The sequence below is a fragment of the Danio rerio genome, chromosome 5 (genome assembly GCF_052040795.2).
Source record: "Danio rerio strain M-AB ecotype USA chromosome 5, GRCz13ab, whole genome shotgun sequence".
In the NCBI taxonomy this organism is placed as follows: Eukaryota; Metazoa; Chordata; class Actinopteri; order Cypriniformes; family Danionidae; genus Danio; species Danio rerio.
Window position 1 is genome coordinate 13,162,402 of NC_141025.1, and position 15,758 is coordinate 13,178,159.

At 35.2% G+C, this 15,758-nt stretch overlaps 1 protein-coding gene across 7 annotated transcripts in view; it reads right to left on the reverse strand.

Moving 5' to 3' along the window:
• ksr2 (kinase suppressor of ras 2) overlaps positions 1-15,758 on the reverse strand; it is a 216,164-nt gene that overhangs the window by 46,802 nt on the left and 153,604 nt on the right. For 6 of the 7 annotated variants that reach the window (NM_001423542.2, XM_087252652.1, XM_087252650.1 and 3 more), the window contains 3 exons: positions 10,011-10,179; positions 6,199-6,240; positions 3,553-3,619 (listed from right to left, as the gene is read on the reverse strand). In NM_001423542.2, the coding sequence (NP_001410471.1) occupies positions 3,553-3,619; positions 6,199-6,240; positions 10,011-10,179 (278 nt within the window). Of the gene's footprint in view, positions 1-787; positions 2,094-3,131; positions 3,620-6,198; positions 6,241-10,010; positions 10,180-15,758 lie in introns of those variants that run through there. The other variant, XR_015490503.1, reaches the window with a different exon arrangement.

The window sequence follows — 15,758 nt, forward strand, 5'->3', positions numbered from 1 at the left end:
AGAGAGTGTCCCACTTAATTCACTTTAGCTATTTTAAGGGTGAAAAAATACAGTTTGCGCAGCTACGCATGGTCTAACAGGGTTGTGCTTTTTCTTTTAATGAGTTATGGGTGTGTTTTGAGCATAACGTGCATTTAACCAATCAGAGTCTCATCTTTCCCATTCCCTCTAAGAGTCAGTTGCGTCACACCGTGGTGCATGTGCTATTTACATGACAGACTTTGTAAGTGGAAAAACTGAACACTTCAATAGCAAGAAAACAGTTCAACAGACTATCTGCAGCATGAGGATAAAGAACAAGCCTCCTCCATTTGGCCTCTTTACTTTCTCTTTACTTTTACACTTTTCTTCTTTACTTTCGTGGATAAGGAAACGATGGAAACTCACTCCACTAAACACATCCATTAGCCTACATATTTAATTTAGTTTGTTAAGTGCAAATATTGTTTTTTAAAACTATTTCTAAATTCAGCTCTAATGTCCAGCAAATAAATAAATGAACAATAATAAGTGTGGTCAAAAGTTATATCCAAACACACGTCCTATTCTTATGCATATGTCTCCAAAACCCCACAGGTGGACAAATCTAAACTTGTTTTTATTAAAACAAATATAAATATGCATATAATAAATAATACTGATATAAATAATAACATTTCACAAAATGCACATTGTCGTGAATAAATTGAAAAAAGCCCCCTGAGGTGAAAAAAGCATGGAGGTAGTGGTTTTTATATTTATGGAGAAAATAGCAATTTTTGTAACATTTTAATTCTTAATTTTTTTTCATATGTAAAGATATTTGTTTATCGCTATACATCCTGTGTGTGTTAAGCAAGGTGTACGCATTTGGACCTGCATAGGTGCATAACTAACGCACTCTGCAGGACTACACCAGCCTTTAGTTTGTCAATGGCGCGGTCTATTTCAGCAACGGGAAAACAATGTGCCTTAACACACCTACACCTTTTTAGTCCACAAAGTGGTATGACTGCATTTGCTTTTTAAACAACATGGTGCAAAACGTGGAAATTACAGTTGCGCTGGTCTAAAAATAGCAACAAATCGTGCCATGCACGTCTTGTGCTTTATTGCGCTGGGTGTATGATAGGACCCATTAAGTCTTTATTTTAAATGAAGGCGCACACAGCAATAAGCAATTCTGTACACAATAGAGTTATAACTGTTGATTACACAGCGGCACCTTGATCTTAAAATGACATCAAAAATGCACATTGATTTGATGTCAAAACCTTGATGTCCATTAGACATCCACACATTGATGCCCTTTTGACCATCAAAATAACGACCCAAAAAGTATTATAATTAAAGACACATTTAATTCATCTGAAAGTTTCAATCACAAAATGAGACTATATTTGTATCCCTACAATGCATGTAAACCTCCCTAATGCCAAAATGATGTCAAATTGACATTTAACATTGGCGTCAAAAGACATGTCAGAAATCGATTACAGGGCATTTCTGAAAATTGCTTTTTGACGCCAATGTTAGATGTCAGTTAGATGTCGAGGTAGTCAATTGACATCAAATCAATTTTCATTTCTAACGTTATGATGTTATTTTGACATTAAGTTGCCCGCTGGTTAGTTATGGTTAGTGTAGAAATGCACAACAGCCAAACACCTTGTTGCCCTTGGTCCAGAATAAATTAACTGAACTACATGTACAAAATAACTCAAATAGACCTAAACTAGTTTGAACCAATTATAAAAATATATTTTATTCATTGTTAACCAACATTTAACAAAATTTTCTAACAGACAGCAACAAAATATTGCTCATTATAAAAGGATTATTAAGAGTTATTATGAGTTCACCAAAAAAAGAAAATCTACTTAAAATTTATTTAAATTTGTTTATATTGAACACAATAACATCTATAAAACACTTTTAGAAATAAAGGTACAAAATCTGTCACTGGGGTTAAATCTTTTTAAATGGTACATTTTTGTTCCTAGCAGGTCCTTAAAGGTACATGTTAATTTCCAAAAAGTACAAATGTGTACCTCATAGTACCTTAAAGGGTGGTTCATACTTCTGCGTCAAGTGATCGACGTGACCCACGACACCTGCCTTGTGCATAGCCATGTATTTATACTTCTGCGTTGTGTTTGTGTTGCTCTGCAATAACACTACTGAAACACAAGCTGGCAGCAGGTTTTTATGTTCATCTGTGTCGAGTTTCTTTGCGGATGTTTTGCTTTACCTCTACCTTAATGTAAAAGTAGCCCAAACTCGCTCATTCTGAAATAGGAACCAACTGATGTGCAACAACATTAATCATAAGGTAAACACAAACAGTTTTCATCTAGAGATCCTTAATGGGACTCGATACTTGTAAACAGTCGCTCCATTGGGCTCGCTGCTCTCAGCCCCACCCACACTGGTCACCAACCGGACCAATCGCAGAGCTTGCTCTTTGCGTCATTGCAACATGTAGTTAAATTTTTTGAGAGGTGGGCGTCCGCTTCAGCCACGACAAGGGCTTTGCGACTGAGCAAAGGCTGTGCCAGAGCATACGCGTGGGTTTGATGCAGTAAGTGTATCCTAAAAGTACCAATGTCCCCCTCTTGGAACAAAAGTGTACCTTTTGAAAAGGTACCACCCAAGTGAAAGATTTTGTGACCTTTAATTTAAGTATGTAGGAAATTAAAGGCTGATTTATGCTTCAAGCACATGCAAATGTCGCATAACCCTCGCCGTGGCTGACACGCACCTCTCAAAACATGTACTACACGTCGCAACGATGTATAGCACAAGCTCTGTGATTGGTCGGCTTGGTAGCATTGACGAGTGTGGGCGGTGCTGAGAGCCGCGAGCCCGATAAAGCGAATGTTCACAAGTGTCAAGTCGAGTGAAAGAGCTCCAGATGGAAACTGTTGCTTGTGTTTATCTTATGATTAATGTTGTTCTACATCCGCTTCTTGTACATTAAGGTAGCATTGAGAAAAAACAAAACACCATCGAAGAAACTCGATACAGAGGAACATTAAAACATACTGTGCGCTAGCATTTCAGAAGTGTTATTGCAGAGCAACACAAACAGCAAGCAGAAGTATAAATGCAAAGCTACGCGCAAGGCAGGTGCCATGGGTCATGGTGATCACTTGATGAAGAAGTATAAATCAGCCTTAAAAGGCTACTAATTTCCAACATTTTTCAAAATATCTTCCTTTGTATTAAACATAAGAAAGAAACTCAAACAAGTAGATGGGGACTAAATGGTGTTAATTTTGGAGGAACTAACCCTTTAGTGGCTAATGCAACCTTAATGTGAATTATTACTAATATATTTAATCACCATTATCATTTTATAGACGTTCATACTTTAGTTCTCAGTGAGCTGTGATTTATAAAACTCTACACCGGCAGACTGATGTCATCACATTGAAATGCGTCTTAAAATGTCAAATAAACATAAACTCAGATACACCTATGAAACACACACACACACACACACACACACACACACACACACACACACACACACACACACACACACACACACACACACACACACACACTTACCCAGGCTCAGACAGAACAGGGTGCAGAATGACTTGAGGGGCCCTGGTGGGAACCTCAGGGGCCACATCTACAAAAAGAGGAGTCAAAAGGTAAATGACAAAGCAGAGAGGAGAGAGAAATGACATCATTGGTAAAAAAGGCTGTTTTTAATAGACTAGCAGAGATCTAAATTGGTGGAATCCTGCAGGAGCACCGCTGAGAACAACAACAATTAAGTCTTCGATTTACAATGCAACAGCAGGAAGCGCTTTGGATGTGTTTACTGCACAAACATCTGAAGACTGAAACCACCCTCAACAGTTTTAAAGAAGTAAAATTCAAAAATCAAGCTTTTTTACAAATATGTAAGCAACATAGCTTTTATAATAATTGATTTTGAGCTGCAAATCTTTGTTCAAGCCTCATTCTCATGAAAACACAACATTTTTATATATTTTAAATTATTAATACCTAACATTGTTGACATTTAAACTTTTTTATTATAAAATATAAAAAAAATTGCCATGTTTTTTTCTGAGATGTTAATATTCAGCTTTAGACAACACAATATGAATGTTTTAATTTCAAAAGAGATAAGAAATCTGTTCCGTATTTGATGAAATTACACCTATTTTCATTCATTCGTTTTTTTTTCGGCCCCCATCAATCAGAGGTGGGGAAAAAATGCTCTAAATTACTTTTTTTATTTGAAATTTTGAAAACTTTTATCAAACCTTATAGTATAAAACTTATATTCACATTTTCTGAATGCCACAGGCCCAAAATATAAATAAATAAATAAATAAATAAATAAATAAATAATATTAAATCAATAAAATACTGCAAGTAAATAAGTAAATCCAGATATTTGTTACAAATAAAAAAAAAACTCTGGAATAAATTCTGGTTCAAAAATTGAGAATTTTTTTTCCAATGCCACATAAATAAATAAGTAAATAGCTAAATAAATAAACAAACAAATAAATAAATAAATCCAGATTTGTATTTTAATGTTTATTTTCCCCCCACTTTCTCTCTCAGTAAATTGACCACTGCTCCAACATTGTTGTTAAACAAAGTGACTCGATTTTTTAGGTATAATAATAATATATTGTCTGAGTTGGTCTAAAAATATAAATATATAAATAAATAACATTTCAAAACATGATTCAAAAGCATAAATATACATTAAACCCCCATAAATCAAGTACTACCAGGCAACCATTAATGAACATATTTATATATATTTTTACATTGTACCTATATATTTATATATTTTTAGTTAGTTAGTTTTTGTAAAAATACATATATATTTTATTTTACAGTGACTGGGATTTTCAGAATGAATTTTCAGTGAAATGTATTTGTTTAATTTGTTTGCTTGTTCGAACTACTTATTTAGAGCAGAATCAACACAATTCTTGAGATTTCATTGGGACAACTTAATTTTATTATGTTCAATCCGCATATATTTGTTAAACGTGTTATGTTACCTTAATCTATTTATGTTGGGACAACATGAATGAATTGTGTGGAACCTTGCATTATTCACAGCGTGTACACTGTACAGAAATGATGGGTTCCACACAATCGATTTGTGTTGGGACAACATGAAGGAAATAATTTAACTTATAGTGCTCAGCATAATTGAGTAAACCCCATTTTGAAAATGAACATTTTTATCCATTTCTCAGTGAATATAGGCAATGTATTTTGGTGCATTTAAACAAAACAGATTTATTAAACAGATAAATTTATTAAAATTATATTTTAATCACCAAACATATCTAGAAATAGAAAGATAATACAATTGAATTCAAGCAAAATATTGCAAAAAAATAAATAAATAAAATTACAACCTACAAAATTTCGACTATTTTTGCTTCTTTTGATTGTTTCTCTTCTTTAAATTTGTATTTAATATTTTGTATTTAATATTTAATATATACATTTTGGCTCTACTTGTTTTTGGACCGTTATCGTAAGTTATTTTGTTAGATAACCTACAGATTTGGCTTCAGTACTGACTAATCTAATGTTTACGCACAAATATATTTTGTATAGCTTCCTATTAAAAATATGAATTTAAAAGAGAGATTTGTGGGGGATGTATATGCTGAGCAAAATAGTAGTTTTAACAAATATAAGTAGATCCAAACTTATTGTTTTAAGTTAAGAAGTCAGAGAAAACAACAGAGTTTCTTAGAGTGTATTCATGTATTATTTATGTCACACTACTAGTAAACACAAAACCCAAACTGATTCTTTTATATGAAACAATTTCCTTTCAAAAACAAACTGTGATCTCAGCCGCTCCCCCAGTTCACCTCTTCCCTAGAATAAGCCGGCGAAATTGGCATTAGCGGCCTTTGATTCTACACTATCAAGCTACCAACACATCGCCTTTCCTCCCTCCAGAAGCTCATCATCAAAATCCTGCGGCGAGCCGAGTGCCTCCCACAGCATACAGCCACTTATCAGCCTTTATTTGTCAGACCTCGCTTTTAAAAGAGCCATCATTAGAGCGTACAGCATTGCTTGGTTAAGAGACTACAAGGAGACCAAAGAGCGGGTTTTTGTTGCGCCTCGAAGAAAAAAAATGACATCAGAAAAGGTATGTCGCGTTGCATTATGGGTAGGGGTAATGACCAATTATGACACACTTACCGGGGAAGATGAACTGCTGCTTGTATTTGTAGAAATGAGATGCTGAAAAGAGGCACAGGAGAGAAGCAGTGAGAATTCAATCAAATTCAACAAAGCCCCACACATAATTACTGGTCTGTGTTATTGCTCTGAGAGAAAAAAAAAAGTCTCCAGTTTATCGCAAACAGGAATGCAAAAAGGTTAGGACTTCTGAAAACTGTGAATCCTTTGCTAATTTAAATCTGGAATATAAACGCCCTGAGTAGACAGCAATTACAGTTGAAACCAGAAGTTTACAGTACATACACTCTAAAAAAGGGACATAACCATTTTTTAATGTCTGATGGTAAGTCATACTAAACGTTTACTATTTTAAGTCAGATAGGATTGCCTAAATGATTTACATTTGCTAAATGCCAGAATGATGAGAAAATTTTTTTGAGAATCTTTTTTTAAGTTCTAGACAGTCAAAGTGTTACATACATTTCCTTGGGATAATTTAGCTTTGCTTTTAAACTGTATAACTTTGGTCAAATGTTTTGGGTATCCTTCCACAAGCTTCTTACAATAGTTTGAAGGAATTTTGGCCCATTCCTCCTGACAGAATTGAGTCAGATTTGTTGGCTGTCTTGCTCACACAAGCTTTTTCAACTCTGCCCACAAATTTTCTATAGGATTAGGATCAGGGCTTTGTGATGGCCACTCCAAAACATTCACTGTGTTGTCCTTAAAGCACGTTTTAACTAATTTGGCTGTATGCTTAGGGTCATGGTCTGTTTGGAAGACTCATTTGTGGCCAAGTTTTATTTCCTGGCTGATGTCTTGAGATGTTCCTACATAATGTTCTTTCTTCTGTAAAACAGCCCCACAACATGATGCTGCCGCTCCCATAATTCACAGTTGGGATGGTGTTCCTGGGCTTGTAAGCTTTCCCCTTTGTCCTCCAAATGTAACACTGGTCATTGTGGCCAAACAGTTCAATCTTAGTTCCAATAGACCACAGCACATGTCTCCAAAAATTATTCATTTCCACAGTGTAATTTAGCAAACTGTAATTTGGCTTATTCCATTTTCTCGAAGCGAAGAGTCTTTGACCCAGCCACAGTGTATTATCTGTGCCAAAGTTCTTGCTAATGAATGCATGAGGCCGGCAAAATTAATAAGACATTTGCAGACGACTCATCCCTAACGCCCTATTCACACGGGGCGTCAGCGTCAACGCTTCCCATTCACTTTGAATGGGTGACGTCAGGCGTTGCCGAACTGCATTGTGGATCCGTCGGCGCCGCTTCAGAAGCGTTCCTCGCTGCAGAAGTTGGGACCAGCTCAACTTTTCAAGCGCCGACGGAAGCGTCAGCCAATCAGATCGCTGTATGCAAATACACCAGCTCAGACAGTGGCCTATTGCTGACTGAATTTCATTGGCTGACGCTTCTATGACGATCGTTTCAGCTCCAACTTCAGACACGCCCTCTGTCAAGCGTTGACGCTGAAGCCCCGTGTGAGTAGGGCGTAATACCGCAAGGTGTACCCAATACAAATGGCCTATTGATGTTTTGCTTTTTTATTTTACATTAGACTATTATTTGTGCATAAACATATCTAGATATCAACTGCAAACTTATATGAGCGATAATATCAATAAATGTGGAGGGGGTCTTTATATTTTCCGGCAGAAAAGGGGGCCTCAGGCAAAAAAAGGTTGGGAACCACTGAGTTAATCTGGTGTAATTAGTCTACTTGTCTAATGTGATTTTAAACTATATTTTATCTATTATGACACTGTTATACATATTTTCTTTTCAATGGGTTAAAGTTATTTTAAACAGGCTATTAAAAAAATTAATCCACTATTTCTCTTAGTTTCATGTTATTTAGGAGCCATGTGCACCCACTGACAGGTAAAGGTTGCTCACTCTCTCTCTAAAGTTGCTTTATTTGCATGGAATTTAGTATCGGCAAAGCATTTTAGACATGTACAAAGTATGTAATCATTAAATTAATAAAATATATAGCAAATGAGAAATAAATAAGAGAAAAAAGGAATAAAAACAGAAAATATTGCAAAAAATTATAATAATTGCTAGAATAAAAAGTGTAGATTATTTAACTAAGGCAAATTATTTATTTTTTACACCATTAGCCGATGATAATGATGTACAAATATTTTGCAGCCAGTATATTTTGTTCTCTCCGAGTATATAGCAAAGTTTTAAATAATTAATTATTTAATGTTTCTCTTGTGTCTGTGCGCACGCATTCAGCTGTGAAAAGGTAATGCAAAAACGCATATAACTAATGACAACTTTAGAAAAAGCAAAAGTAAAACCTGAATCCCAGGCATTTTAGGAGATTTAGAAACTACGGTCAGCATTTGTGTCTTGATATTACGGTGTTATATGCTTCATATCTAATAAGTGTTTTCTGTACAACTTATAAGCTTCTCATTGAAGAAACAACTAGCTACAATTGTTAGCTGTTTGATAGTTGTAGCTTAAGACTGATGTATAGTTTGTCAATATTACTTGTGTTCTTATTGATGTAATCCATTTGTAAAAATGAAATGTGCAAAAACAACACCCAACTATGCCCTGAGGCTGGCTAAGAATTTTAATATCAATATTATTAGCCCCCTTAAGCATTTTTTTTAGATTGTCTAGAGAACAAACTATCATTATACAATGATTTGCCTAATTACCCTAACTTGCCTTAACTTAATTAGTTAAGTCTTTAAATGTCACTTTAAGCTGAATACTAGTATCTTGAAAAGTATCTAGTTAAAATATTATGTACTGTCATCATGGCAAAGATCAAAGAAATCAGTTATTAGAAATTAAATATTAAAACTATTATATATAATATTAAAACTATAATATACTATCATATTATTAGAAATGTGTTGAAAAATCTTCTTTTCAAAATTGGGAGAAAAAAATAAGGGGGGGGGGGGGGCTAATACTTCTGACTCCAACTGTATATACAATATAATGCTTATTCCTTAATATTTATCTTTACTATAAATTACTAAAGTATTTTAAATATGTAAAACCTAGTTTTAATGTTTGTTTTTTTGTTTGTTTTTGCTGTTATATACCATGATTTGCTACTGTTTAGTACAGCATGTTATTTGCAGTAAATAACTGAACTGAACAATTAAGCCTCATATATTTCATTGACAGTTTTATTGATCATTAAGGTGTGATTGACTTGTAGTTAAGTTCGATTTCAAAATGGAAACTGCTAAAATAGCTTAGATGTAGCTAAGCTACTTTTGCCAAGTAGCTTTTAGCTTAGCTTTCTACATTTATCAGAGGCTAGCTTTTAGTGTATGGGCAACATTTTAAGAAGAGTGGCTAATAGCTTAGCTCACTACATTTTTCAAGTAGCTTGTCCAATACAGAATATTAGTTTGTAAGCAATTATTATTTGAAATCCACTAGGAAAACACCAAAATAAATCATTCAATCAGGCACACATTAGTGCTAACCTGATTTTACCAAGTAGGACATCTATGTTGATCCTGGAACAACATTCCAACCAGAATTAAGGGATTCGTTTATGTTAAGTTTAGGCTTACGGTTAGGTTTACGCACTTCTACATGATTGTTATCCATCTATTATCCCCCTCTGATTTTGAAAATAATTTAAAGTTATGGTTGGGTTTAGGGGTAGGGGATGGGTATGAATTACATTTTCAAACAAAAATGATGTTCTAGGATCAACACAGATGCACAGATACAGGATCGAATTGTACTTGGCAAAATCATGCCGTGCCATATTTACCAGAGCTAATAGTGAGGTGTAATATAAGGTGTATGTTTTTGAGCTTGCACCTGTCAGGTTGGACTGTTTCTGCTGCCTGGCGCTCTGTGGTGAAGGATGGAGAGGAGACGGAGGAGTGGCGCTGGGTGGCAGAGGAGGAGCAGGAGATGACGGGGTGGAGGAGGTGGTGGACGACGGGTTACTGCTGGAGTCCGGTTGATACGGCACAGGAATGTGGTCCTAAAACAGAGAGAAATGCACTTTTTAAATCGCATAAGAAAACACTCCTCGCTCCCTGCTCATTACAGACGCGGTCAGACATCAGTAAACCCAACTGCATTCTCACGCTCGGTTAAAGATTAATCAAAAAGCAGGGGTGTGCAGAGCCGATCTCCCATGGGCTGAAAACTGGACAGCCGGGCTACGTTTGAAAAGCTGCCCGACTTCATATTAGAAAAAGGAAGGCATCAACAGCCAGCAGTGCTGTCAGAGAACATCACGAGCGGCGCGTTTATTTGATAAGACAACAGGAAATAAAAAAAGACATGACACAATGGAATGGCAGTGCGTAAATGGCTTTTGAATGCTATTTCTGGCATGGTGTCACAACATTTATGCATTCGGCAGATGCTTTTATCTGAAGCGACTTACATTGCGTTGAAAGTACACAATTTATCAGTTCTTGCTTTCAAAATAAATGTGAAATTAGGTTTTTACAAATTATTCCCCCTGATGTGAATTGTTTTTCCTTTTTCAAATATTCCCCAAATGATGTTTAGCAGAGCAAGAAATTTTTCACAGTATTTCCTAAAAAGTTTTTTTTTTTTTTTCTGGAGAAAGTCTTATTTTTTAATTTTATTATTATTTTTTTACTCATTTTTATTATTAATTTTTAATTTTATTTTACTTGTTTCTTTTATTCTTGTTTATGTAAAGCACTTTGAATTGCCACTGTGTATGAAATGTGCTATATAAATAAACTTGCCTTGCCTTACCTTATTTGTTTAATTTCAGCTAGGATAAAGCATTTTTTTTATTTTTGCACCGCTTCATGTAACGATTGACAGCCCACTGAACCACTGACCGTGCAATAAAACAACAATGTGTCCAATAGATGAATAAACATCACCATATTTCAAAGGATCAAGCACCCATTTGCTAAATTCCCCATCAGTCAAGCTAGAAAGTAAGCTACTATCTAAAAGTAGCTCACATATATGCAAATGCAGAATGTCAAAACACTGCTTTGTTCAGATTTTAGTAGCAATAAATTTGACTTTTTATTCAGTTCATGGTCTCATTTACTACAAAGGCACAGTTTTCAACCATAAGTTAGTAAACAATAGGTTTCTGGAAGAAATTGTAAAGGTCTAAATTATTATTTGCTTTTGTTTATATGGCACAATATGTCTTTTTTCACCAAAGAAGGCTCACACAAATTCCAAAGGCAGATACTGACTTGGCGTGTGGACTTTGGGGGTTTTACAATGTGGTCACATGTTGATTGGTCAGTTTGAATGTCTCAGTATTTGGGCTTTAGTCACATGGTCAAGAAAGATACAAAACAGGTTGCAAACTCTGCTCTCACTTTTCCTGGGATGCCTTTTTCACTGGTTTGCTTCTCTCCTGCTCTGCTCCTCTTCTGATCTGGAGGCTATCTTCTTTGACTCTACTGCAATCAGGCAATCTTCCTCTCATCTGCCTCTCTTTAGCCCCTTTCACACAGTGATACTGGTAAATATATGGAAAATTTCCGGAACCAGTACACTCAAAAAAGCGCTGTTCACACAGGCAAGGAAGTTACGGAATTTTTCCGGAAAAGAGCATTCACACATCCATTCCAAAATACCGGTAAATTCTGACATTCATTAATCAGAAATGACCTCTAACTGGCTACGCTTGTATTTGTAAATATTTGACTACATTACAAACTCTGTGGATGGATCAGTATTGTGAACAACTTCGATAAAAACATATAGAGTAACACTTTCGCATGTCGAGATGTTCATGATATGTGTGTGCTGGCGCTCACGGGCTGTTTCACGGACACACGCAAAGCTTGAAGGTAAACAAACAACGGCTTTCATAAGCATCTTATCGACAATTATTTACACAGTTGGCATTAAGATAAACATATAAATGTTATCTGACTAACATCTAGCAGCTAAATATGTCTAGTAAAATATTCAAAGGCTTTTATTCTCATAAACCGCGCAGTTGTGAATGCTTCTGACTGTTCTGATTAGCTAAAGCAGGCGTCTCATGTCAGCAGGTTCTAGACGTGCACGCGCTCTTTCCGGCAATCTTCCTTCTGCGTTCACACAGCGAGCATTCTGGCAAATTACTGGTAATGTTACAACTTCTCTTTCCGGAAAATAGCCAAAATGAATTTACCGGTATTAGGGCCTGTTCACACATACACTCCTTTCCGGAAAATTGCCGGTAACTTTCCGGAAAGGTCTGTATGTGTGAAAGGGACTTTTGTCTCTCTCTCCCTCCCCCTGTCTTTCTCTTTCTTAGGTAACTTTATTTCTTACATTTAATCTGGGTACAATTATTTTCATATCTTTTTATCATTTCATGTTTTATCATTTGATACAGCTATTTGTAATTAATTTATTTGCAACCATAGCAAGTTATCGTCATGAATCATTTCATTATCAATTATCAATTTGTGAATTAATTTTGATTTAACATCAACACTTAATTGCTCCATATTGCAATACAATACAATCACAAAATATCAACGCTCTCCCACATTTTAAGCTATTAATACTGCCCTTAATTCCGATATTTCGTATAATATTGCAGAAGAATGGTTTGACTAGAATGTACAGTTTTTTACCATCATGCTGATAACTTTTTAGTCGCTTGGCAAAACTACATTTCGAACCGCTGTGGTTAAGACCCATTCTTACAAAATGATGACATAAACAAATGAATAACCATTCATACTTCAACACTATTGGGTCGGTGGACTAAATGTAAGTAAGTAAGTAATGTGTATTTATAGCATTTATTGTGTATGGCCATACACCCAATGCGCTTTACAATCAGGAGGGGGTCTCTCCACAGTAAAACTGTGCAGCATCCACGTGGATGATGCGACGGCAGCCACAGGACAACGGTGCTAGTGCGCTCACCACACACCAGCTATAGTGGAGAGACAGTGATGGAGCCAATTCAGTGGATGGGGATGATTGGGAAGCCGGTAGAGGCCAATGGAGGGATTTTGGACACCAGGGTTACACCCCTACTCATTACGAGAAGTGCCATGGGATTTTTAGAGAGTCAGGACCTTGGTTTAACGTCTCATCCGAAAGACGGCACCCCCTGACAGTATAGTGTCCTCTTCACTTTACTAGGGCATTAGGCGTAGGTGAGCTCCCTCTGCTGGCCTCACTAACACCACTTCCAACAGCAACCTAGTTTATCGATGGGGTCTCCCATCCAGGTACTGACCAAGCTCAGCTCTGCATAGCTTCAGTGAGTAACCAGTCTTGGACTACAGGGTGTTATAGCTGTGGCTCAATGAAATGTTGTTCTGAGGACTACCTTTGAAAATAAACCCTGATGTACAGCAATAAATGCGTGTGTGTCTTGATATTTCGATGATATGTACTCCATATCTAATAAGTGTTTTCTGTACAACTTATAGGCTTCCCATAGAAAAAACAACTAGCTACAGGGTTGTAGCTTAAGTTTGATGTATAGTTTGTCAATATTACTCGTGTTCTTATTGATGTAATCCATTTGTAAACAATGAAATGTGCAAAAACAACTCCCCACTATGCCCTGATGCTGGCTAAGAGTTAACATAATTCTAATGTCAGCATTATTTGCCCCCTTAGGCATTTTTTTTTCGATTGTCTAGAGAACAAACTATCATTATACAATGATCTGCCTAATTACCCTAACTTGCTTTAACTTAATTAGTTAAGTCTTTAAATGTCACTTTAAGCTGAGTATCTTGAAAAGTATCTAGTAAATTATAATTTACTGTCATCATGGCAAAGATCAAATAAATCAGTTATTAGAAATGAGTTATTAAAACTATTATGTTTAGAAACGTGTTTGAAAAAAACAGAAAATTGAGTAAAAATATACATTATGGCTAATAATTCTGACTTCAACTTTATGTTGTGTGATATAAACTTGTCACTGATAAATACTTGGATAAAAACTGTGGAATAATAGCAAATCAAACAAGGAGGCAATAAAGTTTTACTACTGGATGTCAAAATTTAAGGGTCTTTTTTAGGATCTTTTCTAGCATTGAAACTGAAAAAATACTTTAAGAGGCTGAAAGACTAAACATGCACAGAGAATAAAATAGCCATGTAAGACAGTTCAGGTTCAGGTTAACCTTGATATACAATTTTAAACAAAAATAAACTATCTATTTACTCTCCCTCAAGTGGTTCCAAACCTTTATGAGTTTCTTTCGTTCTGTGAAACACAAAATAAGATATTTTGAGGAAAGCCGAAAACCTGTAACCATTGACATCCACAGAAGGAAAAGCAAATACTATGGAAGTCAAAGGTTACAGGTTCCTAGCTTCTTCAAAATCTTCTTTTAAGTTCAGCAGATAAAAAGAAAGTCAAACTGGTTTGCTTATTTATTTATTTATTTATTTATTCATTCATTCATTTATTCATTCATTCATTCATTCAATTATTCATTCATTTATTTATTTATTTATTTATTTATTCATTTATTTATTTGACATGGACATCACAATTACACTGGACGACCAAATGCTTTTGTATAAGTGTTGTTCACAACATTATAATTATTTACATAAAATTACTGTAAGGCAAAAGCAAAGGCGGCATGATCAAACTGAGTAGACAATTTGTGCAAACACTGCTGTTCTGTTTTTAACCACTTTTTAAGAACACCACTAAAAATATTTATATTGCTTTGATGCCCACTGATTAGATCTGAAAACAGGATTGGAACATGATTATTTAGATATTTTAAAAAAATTGTTAAGATAATTAAATGTAATACAACTATCAAAACTAAAAAGGTTATGTTTATATAAACATCACAATAATGCCATCGTATAGGCTTTAAGTCCATAATTTTAACTGCTTGTTTATATATTGAGTCAATAGGCTTCAATGTTAAAGAGGCTTGTGACCATGATGTAATGCAATATGTTAAGTGAATATCATTGTGTTCATGTATAATTTTACAGTTTGATATGACAAAAATCTTTCAATAAAACAAAAACAGACTTGGCCTAACCTTCTTACTTATATTTTTAACATGACTATTATATTTTAAATGAATCCCTAGAGTTATGCCAAAATGTCAAATTAATTCACTTCTTCAATAACACTAGTTTTTATTAGCACCTCAAATTTAACCCGTACAGGCCTCTTTCTAATGGAGAAGCACATAGAAACTGTTTTCTTGACATTGAACGTCAAATGAGACAACTCAGGCCATCTTAAAATATGTTGTAAAGCCTGAGTCAGTTGCTCACCTCCTTGACAAAGTGTTTTAAAAGACACATAGATGACTCTGTCATCTGCATATAACAGGCAGTTAACCTCTGGGCAGCAATCTGGAAAATCATGTATGTACTTTGTAAACAACAATGGGCCAAGAACAAACCCTTGAGGTACTCCCATATTGTTAGAACGCACAGATAACTTCACCCCATTGATCCTCACACTTTGCTGTTTCCCACCCAAATAAGACCCAAACCACTGTAAGGATTTAGTTGACATTTTGAACTTGCTTCATTTATTTAGAAAGATACTTTGATTTAGTAAGATACTGTGATTAGGTTTGGCGCAAGTGAAGG